This window comes from Struthio camelus, chromosome 1 (genome assembly GCF_040807025.1).
Source record: "Struthio camelus isolate bStrCam1 chromosome 1, bStrCam1.hap1, whole genome shotgun sequence".
NCBI classification, from domain to species: Eukaryota; Metazoa; Chordata; class Aves; order Struthioniformes; family Struthionidae; genus Struthio; species Struthio camelus.
The window spans coordinates 14,433,706-14,460,159 of NC_090942.1; the positions used below are offsets into that span (position 1 = coordinate 14,433,706).

The 26,454-nt window shown below is 40.1% G+C and overlaps 1 protein-coding gene across 1 annotated transcript in view; it reads right to left on the bottom strand.

Annotated features, from left to right (window-relative positions):
- The window catches only part of RELN (reelin), a 294,455-nt gene that overhangs the window by 29,802 nt on the left and 238,199 nt on the right, over positions 1–26,454 (bottom strand). Inside the window, exons 34-47 of the mRNA XM_068931206.1 lie at positions 26,059–26,332; positions 24,446–24,586; positions 24,173–24,350; positions 22,635–22,719; positions 20,174–20,356; positions 18,507–18,678; positions 18,325–18,427; positions 15,448–15,677; positions 12,874–13,094; positions 11,739–11,886; positions 8,019–8,277; positions 6,568–6,817; positions 4,169–4,337; positions 151–291 (exon numbers count right to left, since the gene is read on the bottom strand). Coding sequence (XP_068787307.1) covers positions 151–291; positions 4,169–4,337; positions 6,568–6,817; positions 8,019–8,277; positions 11,739–11,886; positions 12,874–13,094; positions 15,448–15,677; positions 18,325–18,427; positions 18,507–18,678; positions 20,174–20,356; positions 22,635–22,719; positions 24,173–24,350; positions 24,446–24,586; positions 26,059–26,332 — 2,554 coding nt within the window. The remainder of the gene's footprint in view (positions 1–150; positions 292–4,168; positions 4,338–6,567; positions 6,818–8,018; positions 8,278–11,738; positions 11,887–12,873; positions 13,095–15,447; positions 15,678–18,324; positions 18,428–18,506; positions 18,679–20,173; positions 20,357–22,634; positions 22,720–24,172; positions 24,351–24,445; positions 24,587–26,058; positions 26,333–26,454) is intronic.

Here is a 26,454-nt window from a genome sequence, read left to right on the forward strand (position 1 = left end):
GCCCCAATGCCCTGCACAGTTTTAAAAGGGAAAGCCATCTTCCTTTTAAGAATTACAGCCCTTTCCTGCAATTTTCTGAGAGTCAGACACAACTGGGGAGGAGTGAAATGTTGCAGTGCTATGCAGCACAGGGTGAAAAACCGCACTTACACACAGTTGCCTTGCGTGCACTTGCCATGGCCGCTGCACATGTCTATGCAGCCATCCCCGATGTAGACGTTATCAATTGCCCATGTTTGCTGCTTATCGAAAGGAGCAGGCTGGTGCCAGCGGAAACGAGTTGCTTGAGACCTTTGGAAAGGAAAGAAAAATAGAAAGGTAATATTTCTAGCTGAGCTACTTTTTTCTTTTGACCGAAAGGAAATTTCAGCCCCCTGTGCAATGCTTGCAGGACCGGTCAGTGGTGTGACTCCGGCTTTGCAGTTTCCTCCCTTTCCTCCACTCAGAGCTTGGCTGACAATGCTGAGAAATCGTCTATGGTGTGATCCTGATTCCTTGCATAAATTGTTTTCTTTTGTTGATGAAAGGTGTAATTTAACTCTTTATTCAAACACCTTGTTCTGATGTAGTTGTCTGTGAATTAAGTGTCTCAGTTCCCAAAACAGACGATGGAAATCTAGCCAAAACAGTCAGTGGACTCCAAATAGCTATTCAGCTCACTCAGCAGTGGATAACTACATTTGGATAGCTGAAAGTAGATGAAATTCTGTAACTTTTCAAGAATAGCATTTAAAATTCAAGCTAGTCCATGTTTTTTATACAGCACTAGATGGCAGCATCGTACTTTGTGCAGCCAGTTTATTTTGAAACTCAAAAAGAAATTATGATTATTTAAAGCCCTAAAACAAATTAACAGCAAAATCCATCAAATTTATTCAGTATAAAAATAGAACTTTTATGGTAAAGGTCCATCTTCTCCTATAAATTGTTTCTTAGTAAACATTCTACGTGAACTGACTGGATAATAAGCTTATCCAAAGAGAAACCTACTGCTGTGCTGTCTAGTAGCTCATCAAATAGCATTTTTAAAGAAATATGTAAACTGTGAGGACGTCCTTGAGGATGAAGGGCAAGCACCTATATTGCACACTGGTGACTTCAGGTTTGCCACTCCTCTGACAACTTACAGAGCTGATGTTCCTGGGAGAAGCTTTGTATTTGCATCCGTATTTTCAAATCAGCTCTGAGACTAACTTATACTAACTATTCATTGCTTTCTACAGGCCACAACTTATATAGCACTCTGGGGTACACAAGCCCTAAAAAGCTGTGTAAGTATGGGCGTTGTGCACCAAGGCAAAATTATTGGCTAGGTAGCCTACATGTCCCTAAAATACACAGGCACAAACAGTCGGAAACATATAGCTGCTGTTACACAGTCTGCAGTAGTAAAACAGCATAAAAATCATATTATATGTAGACTAAAGTGCCTATTAGCAGCACTACTCCTTATTCCAAAGCTTATCCTCTCCCTTGCTTATGAATTAATATTATAATAACCTCTCTCGTGCAATCCCTATCTTAATACCTTTGGGATATGTGATGACTTGGGCTGAGAAATGCCGTTATTGGACAGGATGATAGAGCAATTTTTGCCTCCGTTGGGGCATCAGACTTCTACCTTTGACACGACCGCTTTTGACCACTAAAAAAATTCAGTGTTAAAGGCACAGTTACTTGTAAAACTGAATTAATCCCAGGCTGTAGGTTCCTTTCAGGCCCAATTTTAACTGGCTTGGAATGCCAACTCCAGTCTTGATTTATCCTTTCCAGCCCAGAAAGTCTTTCCGGAAAACAAATTTACAGACTTTATACAAGGACTGTTGGGGTAAAGGATTTTGCAGACAATACATGGTCAAGCAGTACAAAAAACTAACCAGAGAAGAAGAGATCAATGCTGACAAGTCCTAAAAAAGGACTATTACTTGACAAAAAGCACTGCAGTGAAGATAGGGAAACAGTCTAGTTGCCAAAGACAACTAGTAATAGAACATGGACTTTCCCACTGCTAGTGTCCAAACTTATGGCAACTGCAAAGGCACTCTCAGTACAATTTCTAAAAAACAGAGGTCAGTGTTACCAAGCTTTCCTGTGCGTTAGTTTGCACCTTTTGTAACAATCTTATCCGTGCAGTATAGCTGCACTGTCATCACTCTTGTGCCTGCAGCTAACTCAGCCGACCGCTGAATGCGGCTAGGCGATAGGAGCAAAGCTGTGGAGTGAAGCAGGTGGTGCTGAGGGCCCGACACCCAGGTTTGGACTAGCTCTAGAGCAGTCCTGTGGGCTGCACGCTCATTTGTGGTTGGAGGGCCTCTTCCAGTTCAGCTTCATCCCAAAGGTATCCAAGACGACCTCCTGATGTGAAGCAAAGTGTACGTGGGGACAGCTTGGAGATTTGCTGCTAAAACATGTTCCTGATTCACACTGAAAGCTAAAGTAGACACATCCTTAAGACTTACCATGCTCACTCAGGTGAGCAGGGGCACTGCTCGTGGTGTGGCTGGGACAGCAGGGATCTCAGCTCCTCTCCCATGCCAGTACAGTAAAATAAGCAGGGAGTACATAGGCTCTGGTGCACAATTGCTGACTCTGTTGGGTTAGTTGTTTGTGTGTGTCCCAGCACTGCTGTGGCCTGAGACAGCCAGCACTGTCCTGGAAAATGCTTCAGCACGGGCTAAGGGCAGTGCAAAGCAGCAGCTCTGTCCAGGAGGGAGGTTGCATGAGGACACCTTGCTCTGGGCAGGAAGAGCGTTTGCTCATATGGATGCAAGATGTGTCACGCCACTTGGCCTCAAAGACAAAGACTGGTCTAGCATGGACATAGTAAATGTGGGCTGTAATCCCTGCCTGACAGGCTGATTGTGCAGCTAGTCCGGGCACGGCTCCACGCTATTGCACCTTCGCAGGCAAGCACACGGTGTTATGAAAGGTATTCCATCAGCAAAGGTAAGAGACTACACAGAGGACAGGCACGCTTGCTATCACTGCAAAACAGGCACATCAAGAAGCTGAATTATCAGCTATCGCTATATGGATCTTTTTGGACAAAATTTCAGGCAGTTTTCAGGGCCTCACAATGAAATGTATGGTAGTGCTACCACTAGCACTGTCAATCCCGAACAGCTCCTTTCGCTGCACAAAATGCAACCTCCCCACAAACTCTGCAATCTTCCTCCCCCCTAAAACAAAAGAATGTACAAAAAGGAAGAGGAGGTGAAAACGGGGCTTGTATAAAAACAATGATGAGAGCGTGAAAGTCGAGACAGACACAAAGGATGTAAGGAATGCACTGAAAAACAAGAAGCCTAAAAAAATTATTTTTAAAACACTAGTCCATAGCCAACAACAGCAAGCACAGGATGCAGGTGAGGATTCAGACAATAGAAGTAGCAGACAGCCACCAAAACAACGAGAATTTCATGAGGGTGACAATAACATTCAATTCTTTAAAAAGTTCGCCCTGTCTCTGTCCCTCCCTAGGAGATTCAGGGCACAACAGAAAAGGCTCTCCTGGCCTTGTAAGCGAATCATGGGGCACAGGACACTTCTTGACCTCTTTTATCCATGTAGAGGCTCACCAAAAAATCCAATGTGCATTCCAGGCTGCTCAGTATATTGAAATTTAGCACCTCCTGAGAAAAAAGATGCCCTGGAGGATGAGAAAGAGTTAAAGCTAGGGCCCATCTCATGCATAGTGGCCAGTAGAGCTGCACAGCACAGGACTGTAAATGGGGGTGCATGAGCAGGAAATCCAAGGAAATCAGTGTGTTTATTCCTTACAAGAAGAGAAGAAGCAAATTTTATTCCCATCTCAAACCGTACCTCTGCCATGACCACACAAAAGGGATATACGTAGGATACTGTAGAGAGGGAGGGTGTGCACAGCGATTGTTTTCTCTCTGTTCTTTGCAACTGTGGCTGTTTAAAATATAGTAAGCATAAAGTAATTTCCTATCTCTACATAACAACAAAAAAAGTAAAAGTGCATAGTAGTTTTGCAGTCTTCAGGCAAGGCAGGAGGAGGTTTCATTTACTTATCTGTATGGTCACTGTATACACGGACTGAACAAAAATGGCAATGTACATTTATTTTAATACTATGATATACCAAGCCTCAATATATAGTTATGCATTTAGATTACTTCTGTGGAAAACCAATGAGAGATACCTAGTATAGGGTGGTAGAGGCAAAGTAATCCTGGTCCATTTGTTGAAAGTGTCTGACACCAGAATCCTCTGGAGATGGTACCTGTTGCACTCTACATTAGTGGGAAGACAATCTCTCAAAATTGGATGCCAGGTCAGTCCAAGATCCACCGAATATTCCAGTTCAATAGCTGAGGGTGGAAAGATGGTAAGTTAGTCAATTTAGAGACTTACATCCATAAGCCCACAATAACCTGGTAACCCTGGAGACCTTTAGTCACAAGTCTACATTATTCTGACAAAATAACCACTCAAAACTTTTCAAACCCTCGTGTCAGAAACACAAAGATCTCCCCTCCACGGCAGTGTTATGGGACGTTAAATGTTCTTGAGCAGGTGTAATTGGGAAGGCTGCAGTACACCTATGTACCAGCCACCTAACTTAGAAGACCACCGGTCCACCAAAGACACGTAATCTGACAGGTTGTCATAATGGAGTCAAGCCAATTTCTGTAGCTGCAGCACGCAAGAAAGTGATGTGACAGCATCATGACCAGCAAATTTTGTGTTTTTCAGGCTGAATGATGAGTTCTGGCTAGATGTAACCTTTGTGTAAGTTAGAGTTACGCTCAAATTCAAACTTCTGTATCTGTAAGAAGATCCAGAAGTCTCTCTTCCACATCATGCGAGACCAGCTCAGTTAAGTGTCCAGCATAAACAGTTTCCAGCTGAGTTTGTTGGTCAGTGAGCTTGCTTTCATTCAAACGTAATCCAGCCATACTACACTAGCCTATCATTTCTCATCAGTTTCACTGTTTTGATGTTTATGGCTTATAAACTTTTATTATGAAAATAAAGGGTAGTCAAGCTCACTAAACACTTCAACTTAAACTTTAATGCAGCCATGAAAAAGCAAACAATAAAGGCACAGAGCTGTAACTTGAAATACATGTTCCAGCTGCCAAGCGTTCTGGAGGTGTACAAGATGGAGCACGCTTGCAGTGACAGTGGCGGTAAATCTGCTACCTTTTTGGATTACTAGAGGCCCATTTCTTCTATCCTCAAGCACAGAGGATGACCCTTTGTCACTCAGCCAGTCCTACTCGATGTGTCAACACAGAACACAGTGTTACATAAATACGGCACAAATGGATGCAAACAAGGGTAAGTGGGTATTTCATGTTAAATCTTCATCTCCAGAATGAAATGCTTTCCTCATCATGACTGGAAGCATAATTAGCTAATGTTCTGCCTAATTTAATACAGAGTTAAGATAATGTTCAGTGCAGTAGACAAAGAAACAAAAAAGAAGGAACTGTTTCTTTGCCAGTATATACCTAAGCTGTCCAAACACTCTTAAACTTACCAGAGATAACCATAGGGATGCTGTAGTGGTTTTAAGACCAAAAGTTGTTAAATATGTGAGTCAAATATCTTGTTTACTTCCATTGTTTCCAAAACAGCAAAACCAGGTAAGCTACTTCAGGGACTTAGTGTAAAACTGTTTTCCATCTTTTTGCAGAATTCCAGAGGAACAGTCCTCAACTAGGTGAAGTTACACATGCTCCAACATATGTTATTCCCCTCCTCCTAAAAATCTGTACTGCAAAACCTAGGCTAAAAGAATATAACTTAAGATGTACAAAAAAGCACTCAAAAGCTAGGCATACCCATTTCTGAGCATCTTAAAATTCACATCATGATGGAATCTTTAGTTACAGAATTTCCTTATTTTTTTTTCCATATGACCCTTGGCATATTCAGTGCAGAGCATGCTTTTATCTATTTATATGTTTATATATACATATCTATGTGCATGCGTGTCTGTGTGTGTGCACAGATACATGCACACATTCAGAGGCATACATTTATATATGTTTACAAAAATATGTGTATTATTTCATATGGATGATACAAATTTTTGCACTTGATACTGAGACTTATCTTGTGCCAGACGTATGCTGATATAAATGACTTCTTAGTCATACACGTGCAAGTGAGATCTGAACTGAGACTTACATCACAAAAAATGTAAAACCACAAAACAAGAAATACATACTGGAAACACCCAACCGCTTATTGTCAGAGCTACAATATCATTCCAAGAAGAGAGATTATGTCAATGTTATGCTATGTTAAATGGATTGGAGTAAGATAGCTGTTAGGTCTTCTTTTAAATGTGTTGAACAGCAACTTAAGTGCCTGGAAGGAAGAACTTATTGCACATACTTATAAAGACGTTAGTTTGTCTTAGGCTTCAGACACCAACAATAAATGCTGAAATTACAATTCCTGTTAGAAATGTGCAGCTTTCTTTTGTTTCTCAACTCTTGTTATGATGGATAATGGAACCAGAAAACAGGTGAACTTTCCTGTCCAAGAGAAGAACAGAAAGGGCACGATCTACTAAGAAGTCATTACCGTAACAGGAGTCTGTGACAGAGCAGGATGCTGCAAAATCTATTTGCAAGAAAGAATCTTCGTTGACAACGATGTCAGTGGTTACAACATAGCGGGTGCTAGCTTTCTCGATGAATACTAAAGCATCCCCGGTAGACCCACAGACGGGCATCTTTGTCCCACCAGGATGGAGCAGCCACTTCCTACTATCCAGTGTGGTGAAATCATCTTCTAATACTGTGTTACCCGAGATGTTTCCTCCAATAAGAATCTGAAACATTAAGAAAGGAACTGTCATTAAAAAAAAAAAAAGTTCGAAGTGTTCACATACTCACAGATGCCCTAGAATCCTAGAGAGCATATATACTCTGCTTGCCCCAAATGAACAAATTTACTCTGTAAAGAGTTTAGGTTATGAAGAAAGGGAATAGCTTTTCCTATAAAGGGATCCTAAAGTTATTAGCTCAGCAGTACAAATCTAAAGTTCAGGGAGCTGAATTCCATCCTGGGTGAAGTAAAACTACTCAAAAGAAGAAATGTTGATAGGAGCAAAATGATTACACTGTCATTTTTCCCACTGACTGATGCACTCCTACCAGATAGCATCCGTCTGGTGAAATATTTTGTGTTTTGCCATTGACTTCAACTGACTAGCATTTTACTATTCCGCAGCAAGTAAGGTAGGATTAATTTTAATTTGTTATTCTGAATTCAGTTTTTGATTGTTCTGAACTCATATAACTAACTACATTCAATGAAGGTACAGGAATGAAAGAATAAGCATTTTTTCAATTTGAAATGAAGGGGAGGGATGGGATATTTTGTAACCCTGTTTTTAAACGTGGCTAGAAGTACTGTATCTGGGTACTTCCTAAGGGCCTGTACCAATTACTATAAAAAAAATTCACAACTATTTAAGCAAATTGACCTTGGATGACAATAACAGCACTCTGAGTGCAATGACTTTAGTGGAGTGTCTTCAGATTTATACCAACTTATACAAAGCAATATAATACTTTTTATAGAAGGAAATCCTAAATACAAAACAAAACTTAATTTTCAAAATGAGAGGATGGATATAGATTGAAGTCCTTCCCTATTACATTTTGCAAATTCCAAGCAAATTATGTATGCATAGATCTGAATTGACTCTTTTCACAGTTTGAACTCTCCTTCATTCGCATGCTAAGGCCTTCTGCAGTGTGATCCTGAGGCTTTACCCACGTATAAAAGACTTTCCTTGCTCAAAAATGAGCATTCTGTATCCAGCATGGCAACACCGCGTTAAAACACAAAACTAGCAAACAGTAATTGCGCTCAGATATTTTGCTACGTTATTATATCTCTGGAATACCTTTATAAAAAGTGTTTTGGTTGACCCAGTGAAATGGCATACATCAACATTAAGCAAAATATTTAGACTGAAGATAGTCTAAAGTCACATTTAAAAAAAACTCTAGAAGGTTACTTACCTGATCGATTACCCACGGACTGTAGAAATGCCCATTCTCAGATGGCTGCCACCAGCGAAGTCGAGTAGAGCCGGAACGAGCCTTCAGGGGAACTTCCAAGGCAATGTATCGCCCCACGTTGCTTGAGTTACTGAAGAGGAACTCCTGAAGAAGGCTCCACGTGAGGCCACCATTGAGTGAATATTGTAAAAGCACTGGTTGGCTCCTGGGGTCTGGGACCCCTTTTCCGCAACCCAGTCTCATGAAGAACTGCACAAATCTGACCGTGGGAAGAGTTACGGTGAAAGATTTCTTTTCTGTAACATGCTAGATAATCAACCAAGGGGATTTAAACTTTGTCTAAGTCAGTTTTGTTTCATTTGTTTACCTTGGGGATATTATGCCAATATAATATTTTGATTACAGACTCGGTAGTTATATGAAGATTTGCCAGCTTAGACTTCCTAATTTGAATAGTCTTACTTCTGTCTATTGACTAGCCAGCGATTTCTTGGGATAAGACTCGGCTTTAGGAGATCTTGTGATTTCCTTTTCAAAGCCTCCAGAACGTAAGTAAACAGACAGGTGGGCTGACAATAATTTGTTTTGCCTGTGTGGAAATTTGCCAGGTAGAAGGAGCTGAACAAAGCCAGTCGTTTATGTTTTGAGCTTTTACCTGTGTAGCAGATGCTGCTGCAAATATCAGAAATATAATCCTGGGTGAAATTCTTATCCTGTAGCCTGTAAACATAGATTTTAATGGCAGAAAAGCAACAGAGCCTTAAGTAGATCACGATTTGCTATGAATGTACTGAAACGCTTGTATTTAAAATAAGCATCCAGGTTCATTGGCACGAATTAGATAAAATCTGGACAGGTGAACAAAACGCATTTCACTTTCAGAGATTATTTTGTCCGTTTACTCAGCACTGGAAATTTGTGTAAATGACGCTGCTTAAATGTGTTGTCTTCCCTGAAGTCAATATGAGAACACCAAGGGGCACGAGTGGTTTGGTCCTCTTTTTAGCTGGCTGCTCCAAAGAGGGACAATGCTCTGGAAACAATGCTTCCTGTTAGCTGATGCTTATAAACAGCTCTATTCAGCACCTGGAGTGGAGGGAACCGCTGTTGTAATGATATTTACCTCCCTGACTCGCAGGGTTATTACAAATATTAATTCATGTTTGCACAGCTTTTGCACAGCTTTAACGTGTTGTATCTGTTCTAGTTACTATCGCATTAGTGCTGCCCGGCTCATAGTTAAATGCAGCACTGCATATCACGTTTTGCGTCAGAGACCTTACTCTGTTTTGACCTGCAGGCAGACCCACGGGGAGCGGAGGCTGCGGAGTGGTGCTGAGGAGACACGGCTTCTCTAAGACACCATGCCAGCAAGTCAATTAATTCTAGTGCTCACTACAACTCACGGTTTCTATTGTTGCTATATATAACTTCTTTTACTATAGATTATATCCAGCTCCGTGACCCAGACATAACGTACTGCTTGTGCTCTAAAGCAACACTGGGGACCCTCGTGGATCAACATATCAACTGTAATGGATTGGATTTACTGCGGGCAAGTCTTTGTTCCTCTGCAGATTCACTTTGACATTCACCATGTAATTTAAAGGAAATAAAGCCAGGTGACCTTGTCTCTGCTGATCTGCTCTCTATGCATTGCTGTTCTTTTATCTGATTTTTCTACTAATAACGTAATAGTCCACTTAAACATAGGTAACCTAAAAAGTTGTACAGATAAAAAGTTAGCAATTTTAACCTTCTCTTTTCTCACCCCACAGATATTGTTGGAAAGATTCTACTTATTTTGACATAGAAAACCAAACTTCTTTTTGTAGATGTAGTAAGATGAGGATATTCTTCTAGTAACTCAGAATTGAAAAGGATTTGATCAACCGTGATACCTAAAATATACTATCCCTACTGATATTTCACACTGTGTAGTTTCAACTACTGGCACCTCCATAATACGCTGGCCCTTATATTGAATTATTTAAAATGTAGGCTTGATGAGACAGGATACTAGATTAGAGAGTCCACTTGATTTAAATCCCCAGTGTTGAGAGTGGCTTGCAGCACTGACAGCTTTGCTGATCAAGGTGTTTCAGGGGGTCTCCTCACAAGAGAAAGGATGCTTTTAATGTGGTCTCCGAGCCTAGTCCTCTTTAAAAGAGCTGTGAGAAGCTCTGGTTCTCTTTATTCCTGGCATAAATTGATACTGCTCCAAGTTGTTTGTGGAACTTGGCATGTCTGTGCCAAAACCGAGTGTGTGGTCGTTCTTTGCAGGTGGCCCACAGAATCAGCCTGGAAATTTAGAAAATCCCATTGCAATTCTTTCGGGATGTTAAGAGAACAGCCACCAGCAACGCCTTTGCAGTCTACTTTGTGGTTCAGAAGAGAACGCAACAGTTATTTGGTGAATGTTTTTCAGGGCATACCCATGAAATTAAACACACTGCTCTGTTTTTCTTTTATTTGCACGAGTCATTTATCACTATGTAACACCTCAAGGTCATTATATGCCAATCTAGCTACACACTGTCATGGAGAAAAGATCAATGACAATTCTTTGAATATGAGCAAGAAGGAAAACATGTCATTTAGTCTAATGGAGCTATTTACAAATCTCATATCTTTTATTAAATGATCTTTAAATTTCAAAACTGTCTAGGAAATCAAATTACTACAGAAGTATTGATGTTTGCGTTGACTAAGTTCTGAAAAAAGTTTGCTTTGAGTAATCCCACGAATTCAGTACAGGGACCTCTAATATTACTCCTTACTGAAGGTTAGCTAATTGCTTATCTAAAAATGTAATAGTGGTTAGAAATTAAGCACCTTTCCTGGCTGCGAGGTTCTGCAATGAAATCATTACATAAAGCTTCAATGCTAAAGAAGACAACAAGCCAAAAAGAGATAAAGTACCTATTACAGTGTTTCCCACAGCACACTAGAGAGGAGCAGTGCCTTTACAAGAGATCAGTGGAAAAATCTTAGAGAAAATGCAGTCTCTCAAAAGTAATAAGGTAAGGATATAAGCTAAGCTACTGAATAAATCAGAAAACAACGGCTGTTTGTTAGTTTGCACACAATTAGCAGATGGCTTAATTTGCATTGGTGTAACTTTTTATGTGGCTTGTGTAGCATGTCTCTCTCATCAAATATGTCCTCTGCAGGCCATAATGATACAACATGATCTCTAAGTACACTAAAAATATTTGTTTTTCAATAGCTGTGCTCAGCCTAGCTGGTGACAGCTTGATGGGAATTCCTCAGTGAATTATTGGAAACTAATGCACACAATAAGAAGAAATTAAGCTTCAGAAATTAAGGAATTATGAGATGATGAATGTAACAGTTATACTAGCAGCAGATACTCCTGTTTCAACAATGACTCATAATATAACAAACTGTAAGACAAACAGAGCATGTGACAAATAACCAATTTCTCATGTTACGCATTTAAGAAATAAAAACTTGCATAAACTACTCAATATATGGTGTCAGAGCCTGCAGCTCCTAGTCAAGAACGATTAATCCTATTAAAGTTCAAGTTAAAATTAATTTAAAATGGTTACAGTGGTTAAAATGGAATGCTTGCGGGAGTAAGGACTGCAGGATATATCAGCTTGCCTTCGTCTCTGAACTATCATGTATGCACTGCAAATTCTCAGTACGTTATTTCTTCAGTGAAATCCTGAAAGCATTTTAAAATTGTGTTACCTTGCTTGTGACAAGTCTAGATCTCGAGTCATCAGCATACGTAAGCCTTCTTCATTAAAGAAAAGGTTGTTTCCTCCAGAAAGGATACCGCACTTCCTTGATGGCTTTCCCCCGCTCACAAGCAGGAATCTATCAGACTCTAGCTGACCTGAATACACAATACATACATATTTATGATTTATTCCGAAGCATTCCTGCTGCAGGAGTACTATCTCCAGAGGAAGAGAGCTAAATTAAACATTATATGCCGGATGAACAGATATTCATACCAGGGTTTCCAACCCAAAGGTTTTCCTAGAAAACTGCCACAAATCAAAACAAAACAGATGATAAACCCACAAGTTTGAAGTTTGGGATCCTAGTCTCCAGTTATTCACAGGAGATTCAGCTTTTCTGCATTTTTCTTAAGAAAACAACCAAGTATCCTTCTCTATAAAGAAACTTTGGGTGCCATGTGCGGAAACAGCTTGGAAAAATTTTAAATGAACAGTAGCAACTATGATGGGAGGATTTTGACTCATGGGTACTGCTTCACGTGTTCTTCTTGCCTTGCTTGCTGGTAGAGGAAATTTTGATGCGCTTTCAGAAGTGCATGTGGGGATGCACCTGGGTGCACCCAGCCGCATGCAGGGCTTTGAGCTCCCTCCTGGTGCCGCCTGCTTGGGGTCCCTGTCTGCAATACCTGCCCAGCGGTGGCCCTCGCCACTGACACACAGTCTGTTCTGCAGAGATGTTTGCGATATTAAGCCCACATAGACGGCCTTTGCAGTGGGAAACCCCATAGTCCTAAAGCCCTTCTTTGTCTCGCATGCGTTTTGTCTGTGCTAAAGTCAAACCACCCAACACTTCAATACTAAATACATAATTTTGTGAGAATTAAACTGACATACCTCTCACCAGAAATTCTGTGTGCCATCATTTTCTATCAAAATTATTTTCTACATATAGAGTATCAGGAAATCTCATTTCAGTGAAGATTTTGTACTTCAGTGTTAACAATTTAGCAAAGAGTCCGATAAGCCAAACAAACAGACAACTGAGAGCCATCAGACATTCACAAACCATTTTGATTCCTTTAGTCCAAGGTTCCACTAAGACTGATAGATAGAACTCAGACTAAAAGAAAAAGAGATACCTTCAAAATCGTCCTTGAGAAAGTCAGAATTCTTGGTGCTTATTTTGCAGGTTGGCCCAGAATATCCGGGGTCACAGATGCACTTTGTCCCGTTGATACAACTGCCATGCCCATTACACATCTCCTCGCACTGGGGACCGACGTATACGTTATCGATGGCCCAGGTCACTGGCTGGGATCCAGCAGGATAAAATCCTTGATACCATCTGAACCTTGCCAATCTGAAAAAGATGTAAAGTATGTATAATTTAAACCTTAGTTTGGCATTTCTGAATTTGTACAAAATATGTATATGCATATGTTTTTGTATGAATATATATTATATATGTATTCCCACACAGAGTAGTCTTTTTGCTAGAACTGGCATGATAATTAGTTTGATTCTAGAAACTGACTGCTATATCCAATTTCTTCAGTATTTAATGCATCTTTATGCTGATATTCAGCCCAAGTACTGACAGAAACAAGAACATTATTCATTAGTTGTAATACAAAAAGTGAATGACGGACTTGAACATGGGAATTGAAATCTAACCACTCTTCTCTCTGTCAGTTGTGGAGAGGAGGAATGGCTGTGGTCAAACAGCTTTCCTTCTGCTATAGCTTGCAGTCTCTGGGTCAGATTGTATCGTTTTCACCTTCTGCTGGTGAGTGAAATCCAACTTCATACCGCCCCACTGTCTCCAGGGAGACTACCTGTGGAATTGGGGTGGTAAAAAACTCACCCTAAGTCACATGAAAAGAAAACATGATCTGCCATGTCACCAAGTGTTCAGCTTGTTTTCATACAACTTAATCTTAAAAAAAGACTGATATTGCATATCGTTAATTTAAACTATATTCTTCTTTGGGTGCTGGCCTGTCATTTTTAATTTGTCTCCTAAGCATGACTCCCATCAGTGCTGCATATAAAGAGGAACAGACTGCAGAAGGAGGGAAAACAAACTGAGCAGGGGAAACACTCCAGAGAGAATAAACTCCAGAGAGAATAATTTTATTACCAAACGAGGAAACATTTCAAAAAAGAAAGGAAACCAGAAAAGTGAGAAGAGAAAAGTGCCTAATTGCATTTCATGTTCAATATATCAGGCTAGAGACATCCAAATGCAGTACATGGATCAATAGTACAGGTAGATCCAAGTTCTTTTGTCTTTATCAGGAACCTGGGGGAGAAAATCCCATTTTACCCCTCTGGCCCAATAAATTCATGTCATCAAATGCTCCATGAAAGCTGCTCTTTGTTGCTTTGGGTTTAGCTCACTATTAGCAATTCATTTTTGACCTGGCCTATTGGGGAAGGAATAGAGGGAAGGCAAGCAAATGGGAGAGACATACTTAGGAATGGAGGATTAAATCAAAATACATGGAAGGTTGAAATGACCTAGGAGACCGTATACCTAAAATTTGTATTTGGAGGGATACATGGGTACTTGGGGAAAGCGTAAAGGGTCAATTAATTCTCTTGCGGTAAAGCGGAAGGACAGATGAGTTGTTGCAAGGTATGATTAACTCTTCCACGCTTGAAGCGTTAACTGTTGTAAAACAGAATATTCAAGTTTAAAGTTTAAACATTTTCTTAAATTATTAAACATTCAGGCTTTCCAGACTTGGTTTTCATCTCTTATATAGGTCTTTTCCTACTTTCAGAACCACAAATTAGGTTACTTGTTTAGAGGAAAGGCCACTATACACAGTAGATTCATAAATAAAACCTCTAGTTGCAAAACTAATTTTCATTCACACATGCCACAGTTTAATCCTTAATGATGTGATATTTCACATAAACTGGGTTGGTACTAAAAGACAGAATTTTCCATGAAAAAGTAAACACTACTCTTTTATACTTTGAAAAGTTACATATTATTATGCCTGCTAGCATGTATTATTTTTCTTTGCTATACATGCTATTATCCCACCAGGCTTATACCACAAACTTTAAGTGTTTTGATTAATTCACTGCAGCAGTTAATTTCACAAAATCGCAGAACTGTGCAGCTACAAGAGATCTTGAGATTTTAGATAAGTCCATTTCCTTACACTGAAGTAAGTTTACAGTAGCTCACATTTTACTGCATCTTCTAATGAATCTCAAATTTCATGCAAGCATACCCTAGATTGATAAATTCAAATGGCTAACACACTTACTGCAGAGAGGGCATTCAAAGAACTCTAAAAACATAGCTGCTTTTGCATTATTTTACTATGCAATCCACTTTCACAAAAATGTCAGCAATCACACAGATAAATAGCAAATTATCTGTGGTTATCCTAGAGAATTAAGACTGTCACTCAAAAACTGTGCTTCAAAGCACAGGCTGATAACTAATTGGGATCAAACCTCACTTTCATTAGGAATACAGCAGTATACAATTAGGCACAACATGTTTTGGGGAATCATCTGAACATGAACTGCCGTTCAGGGCAAGAAGTGGAGAAAGGCTGGCCATCTGGTCTGCCCCAGTGTGGCTGGTCTTACGGGCTGCTCTTGGGCTGGCAGAACCTTCTGGATGAGAAACAGAAAAAAAAGCAAACAAACGAGCAACGGAGCACAAACTTACATGACATGACACTTACCCACACAGGTGCAGTTTTCCAAAGTGAATGACCTCCCTTCTCCAGCCCTGGGTAGTGCCTGCATAGTAAGTGCTACTTGGGTGATGTTCGGTGGAGCACAAGGAGCTGAAGTGGCTGCTGCTACTGTAGCACAAAGGGAGAAGTTGGTGCCAGGTTGCCCCCAGATCTCGTGAGAACTCCAGTTTTACTGGGTCGGCAGAGGAACTATCGGTGGTGCATCCAATATTGATCTGAGGTCCAAGATATAAAATGTAGATGACATATGGCAAGACTGTGACATCTAATCACTCTTAATCTCAGTCAGCTTCCACCATTTGGTGCAGTATTTATTTGGCCTAGGAAACTGGTGATTTGGGAGCTCATTCAACAACAACTGGAATGATGAACTCAGGACATGCAAAAGGAAGAGACCTCTTGTGTGCTGCCCTTCCCGCCCACGGTACGTGTCCGTGTCCATGTCCTTATTGCAATCATCTGGCTCATAAAAAAATGAATGGAACATGAAATCCACAGACACTTCCACCCAGAGAAAAGCATGAACTTAATTAGACAAAATCCCAAGGGAGGAGAGGTACTAATGTGGCTGAAGTAATTGCATCAGCTTTGGTATTCCTCAGGCAGGGACTGAACTACCAAAAGAATGTACATTGTTTAAAACTAGAAATATTAAAGCAAAATGTGCAAGCATAAACTTCTTGCTATATTCTTTAGCTGCACAATGGTCCTCTTTTTTGTAACACTTCAAAAAAATCCTTATGCCATAGGAATTACTCTTCAGGGCATGCACTGCCTTACTTCAAAATGTTCTTCAGCTTTCATACTCACTACCCTTTTTGCTCATGTATTGCAGCAAAGTGCTAGGAGACAATATTGAAAAGAGTAGCATGGCTGGATTTGATTTAGATTCTAGGTCACGCCAAAAACATAGCTGGGCAGTGTCAAACTTCCCAAGGTGTTCTTATAAGTTCCTGCTATACAGAACAGTAGAAAATGTAGGAATCCTACATGACCAGTGGTTCCAGCTGATCCTGAAAAAGATTTAGTACCCTGAAACTAGTAACCAGAAAAAAAATCAAATACGACGTTTTGTACAGAACGTGAGACCTCTTAGGAGACCATTGTTATGCCCTCTCTGCACATAAATCTGCTTTTCTTTCATGCTGATATTAAGATGCTCTTTTAGTTTCAAATTACTTACATAAAAGAAGAAGTAGTTCATTTACAGGATGAGTTTGTCGTATAAAATATGATGTACTATACTTATCATGCCATAAATAAAAACCTATTAGGGATGGAATGCAAAGCATATACTAAAAGTATGAAACAATTTGTATCTTACATCTCTTTTTAGTCAAAAGTAAGTGCCTTTCTAACACACTGCTCTGTAATGAAAACGGAATTATTTCTAAAACCCAGTAATATACAGTACTGTGTAAGAATGTCGAAAATGTATCCTACATCAAACTTCCTTCATTGCTCTTCAGTGCACAGAAGAGTCATCAACCTACATTTGGCTAGAAGGATTGTCTACTCATCTGGAAGCTTAGAGAGATGCCTGACCCAAAATAGCTGTTGACTCTCGAGACACAGAGAGAAGCTCTACTGCATTATGCATAACATCTTCATTTATACTAATGCTCTCAAAAATGTGAGCTGAAGTCATTTAACTTCCTTTAAACAATGTTCTTACCACATATGGAAGTATGCATGTAGGTTTTATGAGGTTAATGCTCTGAAGACTTATGAATATCTTAAAATGACCTCAAACATTTTTGTTTTACAGGCTGTAATCTATATTTTAAAACATAAAATGGTTTGCATTCAATAATTTATGAATTAGTTGCATGACAAACTGAAGCGTGCATGCGTACACAGCTAAACCTAATTTTCTTGGAAAACCCTAAATATCATTTCAGTAATTGTTTATAAACCAGCATCATTTGCTGTTTAACACTACAGCACACTACATCTTTGATAAAAACAGTCTGGTAATTGCGGCATGGCGATTTATGTGAAAGATTCTTTTACAATATCTTAATGACAATGTAATGACCTCTCTAAACTAATACACACTAAGCTGAAATGGTTGCTCCCATCAGTGGTTACCCTAGGCTCCCTCGATATTCTGCGGGAGAGGGAGGCTTCTCCAATGCACGATTTAGATTTAGGGTAAAACAGAAACACAGTTTAGCTTAGACTGTGTGTTGCTTTTGAGGGTGCCTATTTCCACTGGCTATATGAGAAGCACCACAAAATGTGTTCTTTATCGATGATCTTCAGATATAACTGCCTAAGACAGGGTGAATTCAGGCTGTCAAGGACAAAGAACAGCTTCCACTACGGCCTCTACCAAAGGATAGGCAGAAGCAAAAGGAAAGCAGAGCCTTGCCTCTCTGAGATAAGCACTACCATTAGCGCAGTTAAACCAGGATGTAGGAAAAATTAATTTCTAATGTCATAGGTGAAGTCGTAGCTCTTCACTGGGTCAGCTCATGGAAGTGTTGCAACACTTCTCCAGAGCAAGTTGTAACGTGGCAGTCTAGACCTTCAGTATATTTTGGTGCTCATCATCTTGCCTGCCAGTTGGCACGCTCCACCTTGTAGGACCCGGAATCTGATGCTATCAGTGCAAGTAGGAGTGCATGGCCAAAGTGGTAATTTAGCAAGAAAACAGACGTTGAGAAAGAAGTTTCCTCTGTCTATGTGAGAGAAGCCTCGCCCACGAGAAGGAAAGTAATATCAAAGCAATTACAGGGGAAATTTGGCAAACTTCTCCGCCTGGCAATCATAACAGCTGGGCAGATATACCAAAGAACAGAGCCTGAAGGAATGGAACTCTCTAAGCAAAACAAAAAGTAACTTTGTGAGGGCAAGTACCTCAAATTGGATTATAGTGTTCTCATTTACACTCAGATCCCGTGTTGTAATGGAATGTTCTCCAACTTCATTCGAAACAAATACCATAGCAGAATCTTCCTCCCTGTAACAAAAGTAAAGGTACTTTCGATTCAGGTTTTTTCACAGTCACTTCTTTCTGTTTACTGCTGAGAGATACTTACGGTGCTCCCTTAGATGAATACGGGCAGTAAAGCCCAATGTTTCCACCAGGATAGAAAAACCAGTTATCCTCTTTGGGACCAAAGTCAAATGTATCCAAAAGGATCATGGGATTCTTTAGGTTATTTCCATCAATTATGAAGTCATCAATAATCCAGATTTCTTCTTTTTTGCCTAGAAAGAAAAGAACAACGTTCCTATTACAGACCTAATAATACTAGGGAGCAGAACAGAAGCCGGTATCTACGGATGACATGGAGAAAGGAGTGCTAAAGGGGTGGCCTCCCAGGTGACCTTAGAACTGTTCCATGAAAACAGTCCCTGTGCTGCTCCAAGGCTCTGCAGCCTGACCCTACAGAATTAATTCTCATTCCTCCAAAATTTACAAAAGCCACAGCAACTGAAGGATGACAAACCTGTGCAGAGCACGTCTCTTTCATCTAAATCACGTTTACTTTCCTAACTCTAGCATCAATGCCTTCTTTAATTTAGAGTCATCTAAATGGTTAGATGGACTAGATGATCTCCAGAGGTCCCTTCCAACCTCAGCCACTCTGTGATTCTGTGAAATGAGCTGCTGCTACAAAGTTCAAGCATGGATTATTTCATTCTGCACTTTTTTCCTGGCACTCAACAATCTAATGTGTGTGCTAGCTGGAAGCTCTTCAAGAGAGAAGGGAATGGACTGACCTCCTCCTAAATGGATTATGGAATTCAAACGCGTCGCGTAATGGTACAAGAATGCTTTCAAATGGGAGAGGAGGGATTAGCTTGCCAGATCTTCTGTGTAACTCTTTTCTCATCTCTATGAAAGCCTTCATGTTGATCAGACAAGGCTAAAAGACCTCTCTTAGATGATCTTCCTACTTCAGGATAATGTGTACAAGGAAAGTTTAGTTAAATGTTTTAGGCAAGACCCATCAGAAGAATGAACTGGGACGGGATTTTTAGGATTGGATTTCAATTCATGTTTTGTGAAAAAAATCACTTTCTTTGCCTGAAGCGGAGTAAATGGTTGTCATATGACCATGACTAAATTATCGCTGGAATATTTAATGCTTTTAATGTCAGCTCCTGCTGAGAAATGTGCACGGAGTGAGAACAGAAGAGATTTCTTCAGCTGGTACATGTCCTGTAATCAGGAGGAGTAAGCTATGTTCCTCTTGTGGATTTCTCTGTTCCTTTACAATTTAAACAAAAGATTAACTGCTCAGTACGTTCTCTTTCTGACTGGGGTTTTAATGCCTAGTTAATTCTGGGCAAGGTAGGCTCAATTCTCATTTACATTTGGGACACTTTTATATAATTGGAGCATTGTAATGGAGCCTCAGTGTAAACGACAATCAAGTCCATTAAAAATAATGAGAAAAGCCTGAGTAAAGTTAACTTTAGAAGTGCTGTTTGATCTCCCCATTCCTCCAGAACCAAAGCTGCTAGTCCTCTGCGCGCAGTCTAGGGGTATTAGGTTAAGGTACTTTTACAATATAACATATAGCAGCATTATAAGAACTGTAAACGTAATCTTGTGACAATTTTAATTGAAGGATTTGAAATTTGAGAAAACAAGATTTAAGAGTCTTAATTCTTGTTGAGTCCAAAAACCCAGCCCCTCATAAACACCCAGCTATGGAAGGGTGTATCTGGAGTCCCGTGGGCGTCACTTCCTCACCGTTGTTGTAAGGTTGCCAGAGTCTGAAACGCGTAGCGTTGGTTTGGGCTGCGTAGGGCAGCGGAACATTAATAAAGAGAACGTCCGTCGTCTGTGTGAAGTAAAACTCATCTATTAGGTGCCAAGTGATGCCACCATTGATGGAATATTGCAGCAGAATGGAGTGAGACCTCTCTGGGGTACCTAGAGCAGAGGGGACATGCATTTATGTTCATTATAATTTGTTTTTAGAAAGTACTAGCTCAAAACGTTCCTTCCAGTGTAAATATAGTTAGGTTACTCAGACATCTACTACAGAACATGGCCTTGTTTTCATAACAACTTAAGCTGTTATATGTGTATTATACATATACATCTTGTGCTTTTCCTTGTGTGTCTGTCTGGGAAACGCTAATGAATTAGGAGTTAAATTTACATTGCTGTTCATTGCTGTTCGGTCACAGTCAATTTACTTAGACGAGAAGCTCCCTCAGTGTTATAATTTTTTAGATTAGGACAAATCAGCTCCTTTCACCACAGACATATTCCAGTAATTCAATATTTATTTGCTTGTTGTTCCCAGGTACCAGATACTACCATCTCATCATCTGTAGCATCCACAAATAAAGGCACAGTCCTTATCCTCACAAATTTCTAGTCCATGGTTCTGACTACAAACACTGGTGTGAACACATTCATGCCTAGAAATCATATAATTAATGGAAAGCTCTTTATTATTAAGCTTTAACAAAAAAAAAAAAAAAGACAAAAAGACCCCACACGTTCGGTGCTTTAGGCTGGGCCTAAAAATCGGTGGCAGAACGGAGTGTAAAATTTACACTTTCTGACTATCAGTTCCTTCTTCTTTAACTAATGGTATTAAAAACTCAATAAAGGCTGTTTACAGCCCTAGCTATTAACTGATGTGCTGATGAGAGTCTGGCACTGCGTGTATCCTGCACAGGCTGTGGCAGGAGACAAAAAACCCACTCGGAGGGCAGCAGATGGCAGCTGGCAGCTTAAAAATGCCAAGGGACAGCTTCTCAACCACTGCCTCACCAAGCGATCCTGGGCAAGTGCTTCTCCTCCGTTCTCTTCTCGGATTGAAAAGATTTGCTTAAGGCGGCGTGCAGAGTGTGCACGCTCCTCCTCCAAGCTGTTCCAGCGCAAAGTTAAACCACAGCACAGGGAGCAGAGCGGAGAAGAGATGTGCGCAACTGGGAGCTGATTTCAGCTTCTCTGTGGCAATTAACAGTAATCAACACACTGCTTTTAGCTCTAACAGCTGAGATATGAGCCAAATGATATTAATTTGCTCTTGACGTTCGTAAGCTCGTTGGGTCAAGGTCCTGGATTCAGGCCGAGGACTAACAAGCGATGTAGATTTAATCAGAACAGATTTCGCCTGCAGTTTCACTGCTTTACTTCTTGTGAGTCAAGTATCACAATCTAGCCTTGAGCCTTTGCCTATTCCCCCTTTTTAGAACAATATTTGTTCTGGTAACAGTTTTAAATATTTTGGCAATGACCATATTTAAAAATATTTTCAAGGGATAATTTTGCAAAAGAAGCCTTCACAAAAGATTCTACTTTTAAACATGGACTATTGCACATGTTATTGTTTTAGGGCATGTGGGCATGTTATGTTTTTGCTTATTAACGTCTTCTCTCTTTTCCATAAAGATTTTGAACAATAGTAGTAAACAGCCAAATGTATATGATTAAATGCCTACTAAACGGAATCAAATTGAATTCACAAAGACCTACATTTTTAGCTGCACAAATAGATTTATCTAATATTTTTATTTAGGAAGAAAGGCATAGTCCCAAGCTATTTTCACTTTGTCTTTTGGCAAAGGAACAAGTAATTTTGTGGTCCCCCAGTCCCTCAGAAGCTAAGAACATCTTTCAATTTCCATCAAAGGGACAGGGGGTTTTGCCTGGTGAGCATTCAGCCTTGAAGCTGCAGGTTTACAAGAAATTCAAGGAAAAAGTTCTGAGACTGCACGGAAGTGACGGAAACATTCGACCAGGTTCACGTTACGTGTGTAACTCCTGACAGGGATGAAAGTATTTTACAAGCCCAGAGAAGGCAGGCACTTGGCACAGGGTGGGCACGAATTGGTGGCTTGAGCATATTCATACAAGAGAAACTGCAGCAATCTGCCATAGGTGCCATCTTATGAGTTAAAAAAATGATAAATGCGTGTATTCCCAACTTACTGCAAAATCTCTAAAAGTCTTGAGCTATCCTGTTTCTCTTCTGCTCAAAGACAGGGTTAGTTTTGTTGTCCTAGACACCACCACAGTTTATTTTTTTCTTAGAAGCTGTATGTGTGGTGGATGACCTAGCCTGGTAGCAGGGTATGCACACAAAATTGGCAACCATGTGCACTGACGTTGAAATTGCAAATCTACGCGCTTCTTTGTGACGCTGCTAGCTAAAGCTACAGAAGTGGTATGAAATCAACGGTGATCTTACCTTTGGCTATAAACTTAAAGGAAAACTGGATGTAGACGGTGTTAGTGCAGTCTAGATCTCTTGAAACAAGCATTCTCAGTCCTTCCTGAAAACAGAATATACAGCGTAAATCACAGTTTCCCTTACTGGAGACGTTCTGCAGCTTACTACGGTCTGGACACTGCTAGTGACTGCCGGTGGCAGCAAAAGAAGTCAGCTCTGTGTCCCACATTTTTCCCAGGCAGAAAACGGGGACAGTGCAACTCTTCATAAAGTGAGATGTAGTAACAAAAAGTGCTAGATATAGGTGTGTGATACCGCCACAGGCACAGCTGCATGATCAGGTTCGGACAGTGCTACACTCATTCAGTTCATGCTGGGATATTATCTATAAGCACAGTAGCCGACTTAGGAGGACATTGAGTCCAAGCTAGTACACCCACTTTTTCTGCAAATCACACAGTAGCCAAGCGCCCTAATTCTGAGGCAAGAAGTCTCCTCTTAGGGGCCCTTTTCTGTGTATGTTTTGTGCAAATGTCCTCTTCTTGGGCAACCTCTTGGCTTAGAATCAGAGCAGTATAGAAAGGGAGCAGGCATGACACCTCATAGTCACTCTCAAGGTCCTGTCCACCTAAACAGAGGAGCTCAGTGTTTTGCAGAACCTGGGGCCAGACCTGGTCCCCATTCTGCAGAGAGCTGGCAAACACCACCTCACAGAGCTTCCCTCTTTCTCAGATCCCTTTCCCCAGGGCAACAACCTGCAGGAACAACCAATCCCTGTTGAAGACAGTTCACATCCTTAATGTGATTTAGATTATCTAAAGAAGTTGATCTGGAGATGAAGTTTTGCAAAGAAATACTTGTAAAGAAATAATTTCTATACCCAAAGTTACAATTACACTTTGTTTCAGAGGCGATGAATTCACAGCATCAAATGAAAAACATTCATATGTGAACTCAAAATTGGTGCGCTTACGGGAATAAAAGTCTTTCTTGGGGACAGATACGTATCTGTTTTGTAGAATAAGTGAAAGGTTTGGAAAATATAGTCTGTTCTGGCCTTTTTAAACCTTTACTTTTAAAAAAAATTGTGTAATGAGCTAGAAAACTTTAAAAAGATAAAATTAAGTAAAACACATTCTAACTACATAAACATTAATTAAATAGACTACAGTGCTGACTAATTTGTATCATTCAAAATATTCAAAAGCCAATCAGAAGATTTCAAGACACAAATACCATTGATTGTAATGTGTACCATATTTCCAAATCAGTCACTTGGCCTCAAAAATCTCAAGCACAGAGTTTCATTCTTTTCTTTTGGTGGTTAAGGAGGAATTTATTAAACTTGACACCACAAATGAAATTAGTAGCCAAAAACCAGATAAAAAAATTTCTTCATAAAAAATAACTATGACAAACACGGTGCGTACTCGAGGCAGGAAAGCATAAGATGTCAAATTTTAGCCTAAAGGCTATGAAATAAACGCATGGAGGAAACAGTGAAAAATATACTTTCTATTTTTAACTCTATTGGTTTTCATTAAGTAATCTCTGACCCCTTTAAAAATGAGAGCTGTTCCAGACTTGATGGTGTCACCGTTCAAATTTCCCCTCTCGGCGCCGTAGACCTCAGGCCAAAGATCTGGATGCAAGTTACCATTGAAATCATCCTTCAGGACAGAAGGCAGAGGAACAACAGGGGTGCAGTACGGACTGCCAAAGCCTCTGTCACACCTAGCAACAAAGTGGGAGGAAAAGGCATTATCCATCCGGCTTAAATGAAACACAACATCCTTTCTATTAAGTATGTAAAGTGGGTTGCTACTTACACACAGTGACCTGCATCACAGCTGCCATGGCCTGAGCACATCCAGGGGCATCCTGTAGCCAGGACAACATTATCAATTGCCCAAGAATCGACACCAGGAGCATAGTCGTACTGGATCCATCTGAACCGTGTTCTGGGAGAGCTAGGGAAGTAAAATGAATGTGTTTCAAGCTTCAAAAAGTCTGCTCAGCACAGTGCTTAAAGATAAAGTCCCACAGACTTCAGGAGAACAAGAATGTATTAATAAGCATGATTCTTCAGCACGAATCAGGTATGAAAAGGTGCTAGAATCGCATGAAAATCATATTCCAGTTGAAACTGGAAGGACTCCACAAATTAGTTTTCAGGCGAAGTTCCAGCAGACTCTAAAGGAAGATGCCCTGAACGAAAACTAAGACTGTCACCATTACTGCGGCACTTGTAACTCAACAAAGTGGTTGAGCAAAAAAGATTAACTACCTTAGCATTCAGTAGCTCTATATATTGCTAACAGGGTTAAAAGAATATAGTTACTTCAGTAAAGAAAGATGCAATGGAAGTTCATTTGTGTTCAGTGTCATGTAAAGAACAAACAATGTTAATGTATACTTATATATATATCTATACGCCTAACAATGTATTTATGAATACTGAGGTACAAACAGGCACGCGCAGGCACACTGCTGTAATTGCTGACTGCCTTGTTATGCTCAGATGGGTACAGTATTTTGGAAAAAAGGAAACTATCAAGATGCTAGTGGTTAGACCATCTTGGATTTGTTCAGGCAGGAAATGTGCTGTGAAGCTGACCCTGGACCAACATGCACAGAATTACCCACTGACTTCAACGGGCCCAGGATATCATTATAATTGTGAAGAAGATTCTTTGGAAGAAGATACATAACCTTGTGGAGTGAACTAAGGGATTAGAAACCGAGATGTTAATCCTAGACCTGGCTCATCATCTGCTGTGTTTTCTTCTGTACCACCATATTTTCTGGGTGGTGAAATTTATAGAGATAATGTGTATGGTGCTTTGAAGAATTACAGAACTATTCTGAGTAACGTTAAGAATTATCGTCATCTCGTATTTCTGAATTCGAGCGTGGTTTTATTCAGAGAGGCAGATGCCAGCATATCTGTCACGTCCACTTAGAACAGTGCAGTCTCATTAAGAAGTAGACATAATTCTCCTCTTAGTCAGAGAAGACTGGAGGTGGCACATCCAGTAAAGCGTGTTTTGACTTACTGAATGAATGTCATGATTAAAGTGCCTAAATCTTGAATGACAAATAACGTTACACCTTATGTGCAAAGGCAGAAAATACTTTCATATGAAAGGATGACTTGGTGCATTAATTCCTGCTTCTTATTGGGTGAATCGTAGTAAAAGAATCTTAGAAAAGCTTGGTTGAGCGTTACAGTTCTTGCTATGACAGAAATCTGTTGCTTCCTTAAATTCCTGCATTATATCTGATGAAATATTTTGAAGTGAAATTTAAAACTCTGGTGGCGTGACAACACACTTTTAATAATTTAACATACGTGCAGAAAATTCCCAAGCTAGCGGATGTTTGTTCAAATTAGATGATCAAAATCTATGTCATGCTAGATAGCCAGAAGAACCCTGCTCACTTAGTTGCAGGTGGAAGGTAGATCGTAATTCTCCTCCAGTTTTGGAACCTTTCTGAAGTGTAGATTGAGCTCTCAGTGTAGTGCTGACAGCCTATGGTTGGAGGGACACACTCCTCTGTCACCAAGTGCCAATCTCTTCCGTTATTTAAAGAATATTGCAGGTGGATGCTATGGGAATTGCTGAATGGCTTGCTGCAACCCATGCTCAGCTCAAACTGCAAGAAAGTGGACGATGATACATGGAAATCCCAAGTCTCAGCATAACGAGGTTTTCCTAACAAAAGAAAGAACAAAAGAACCTGTATATACAGCTGATGCATATACTTTCAGTACTATCACCCACATTTGTATTTGTAATCTGCATTTTCAGCTTCTTTTTTCAACCTTCTCTTCCCT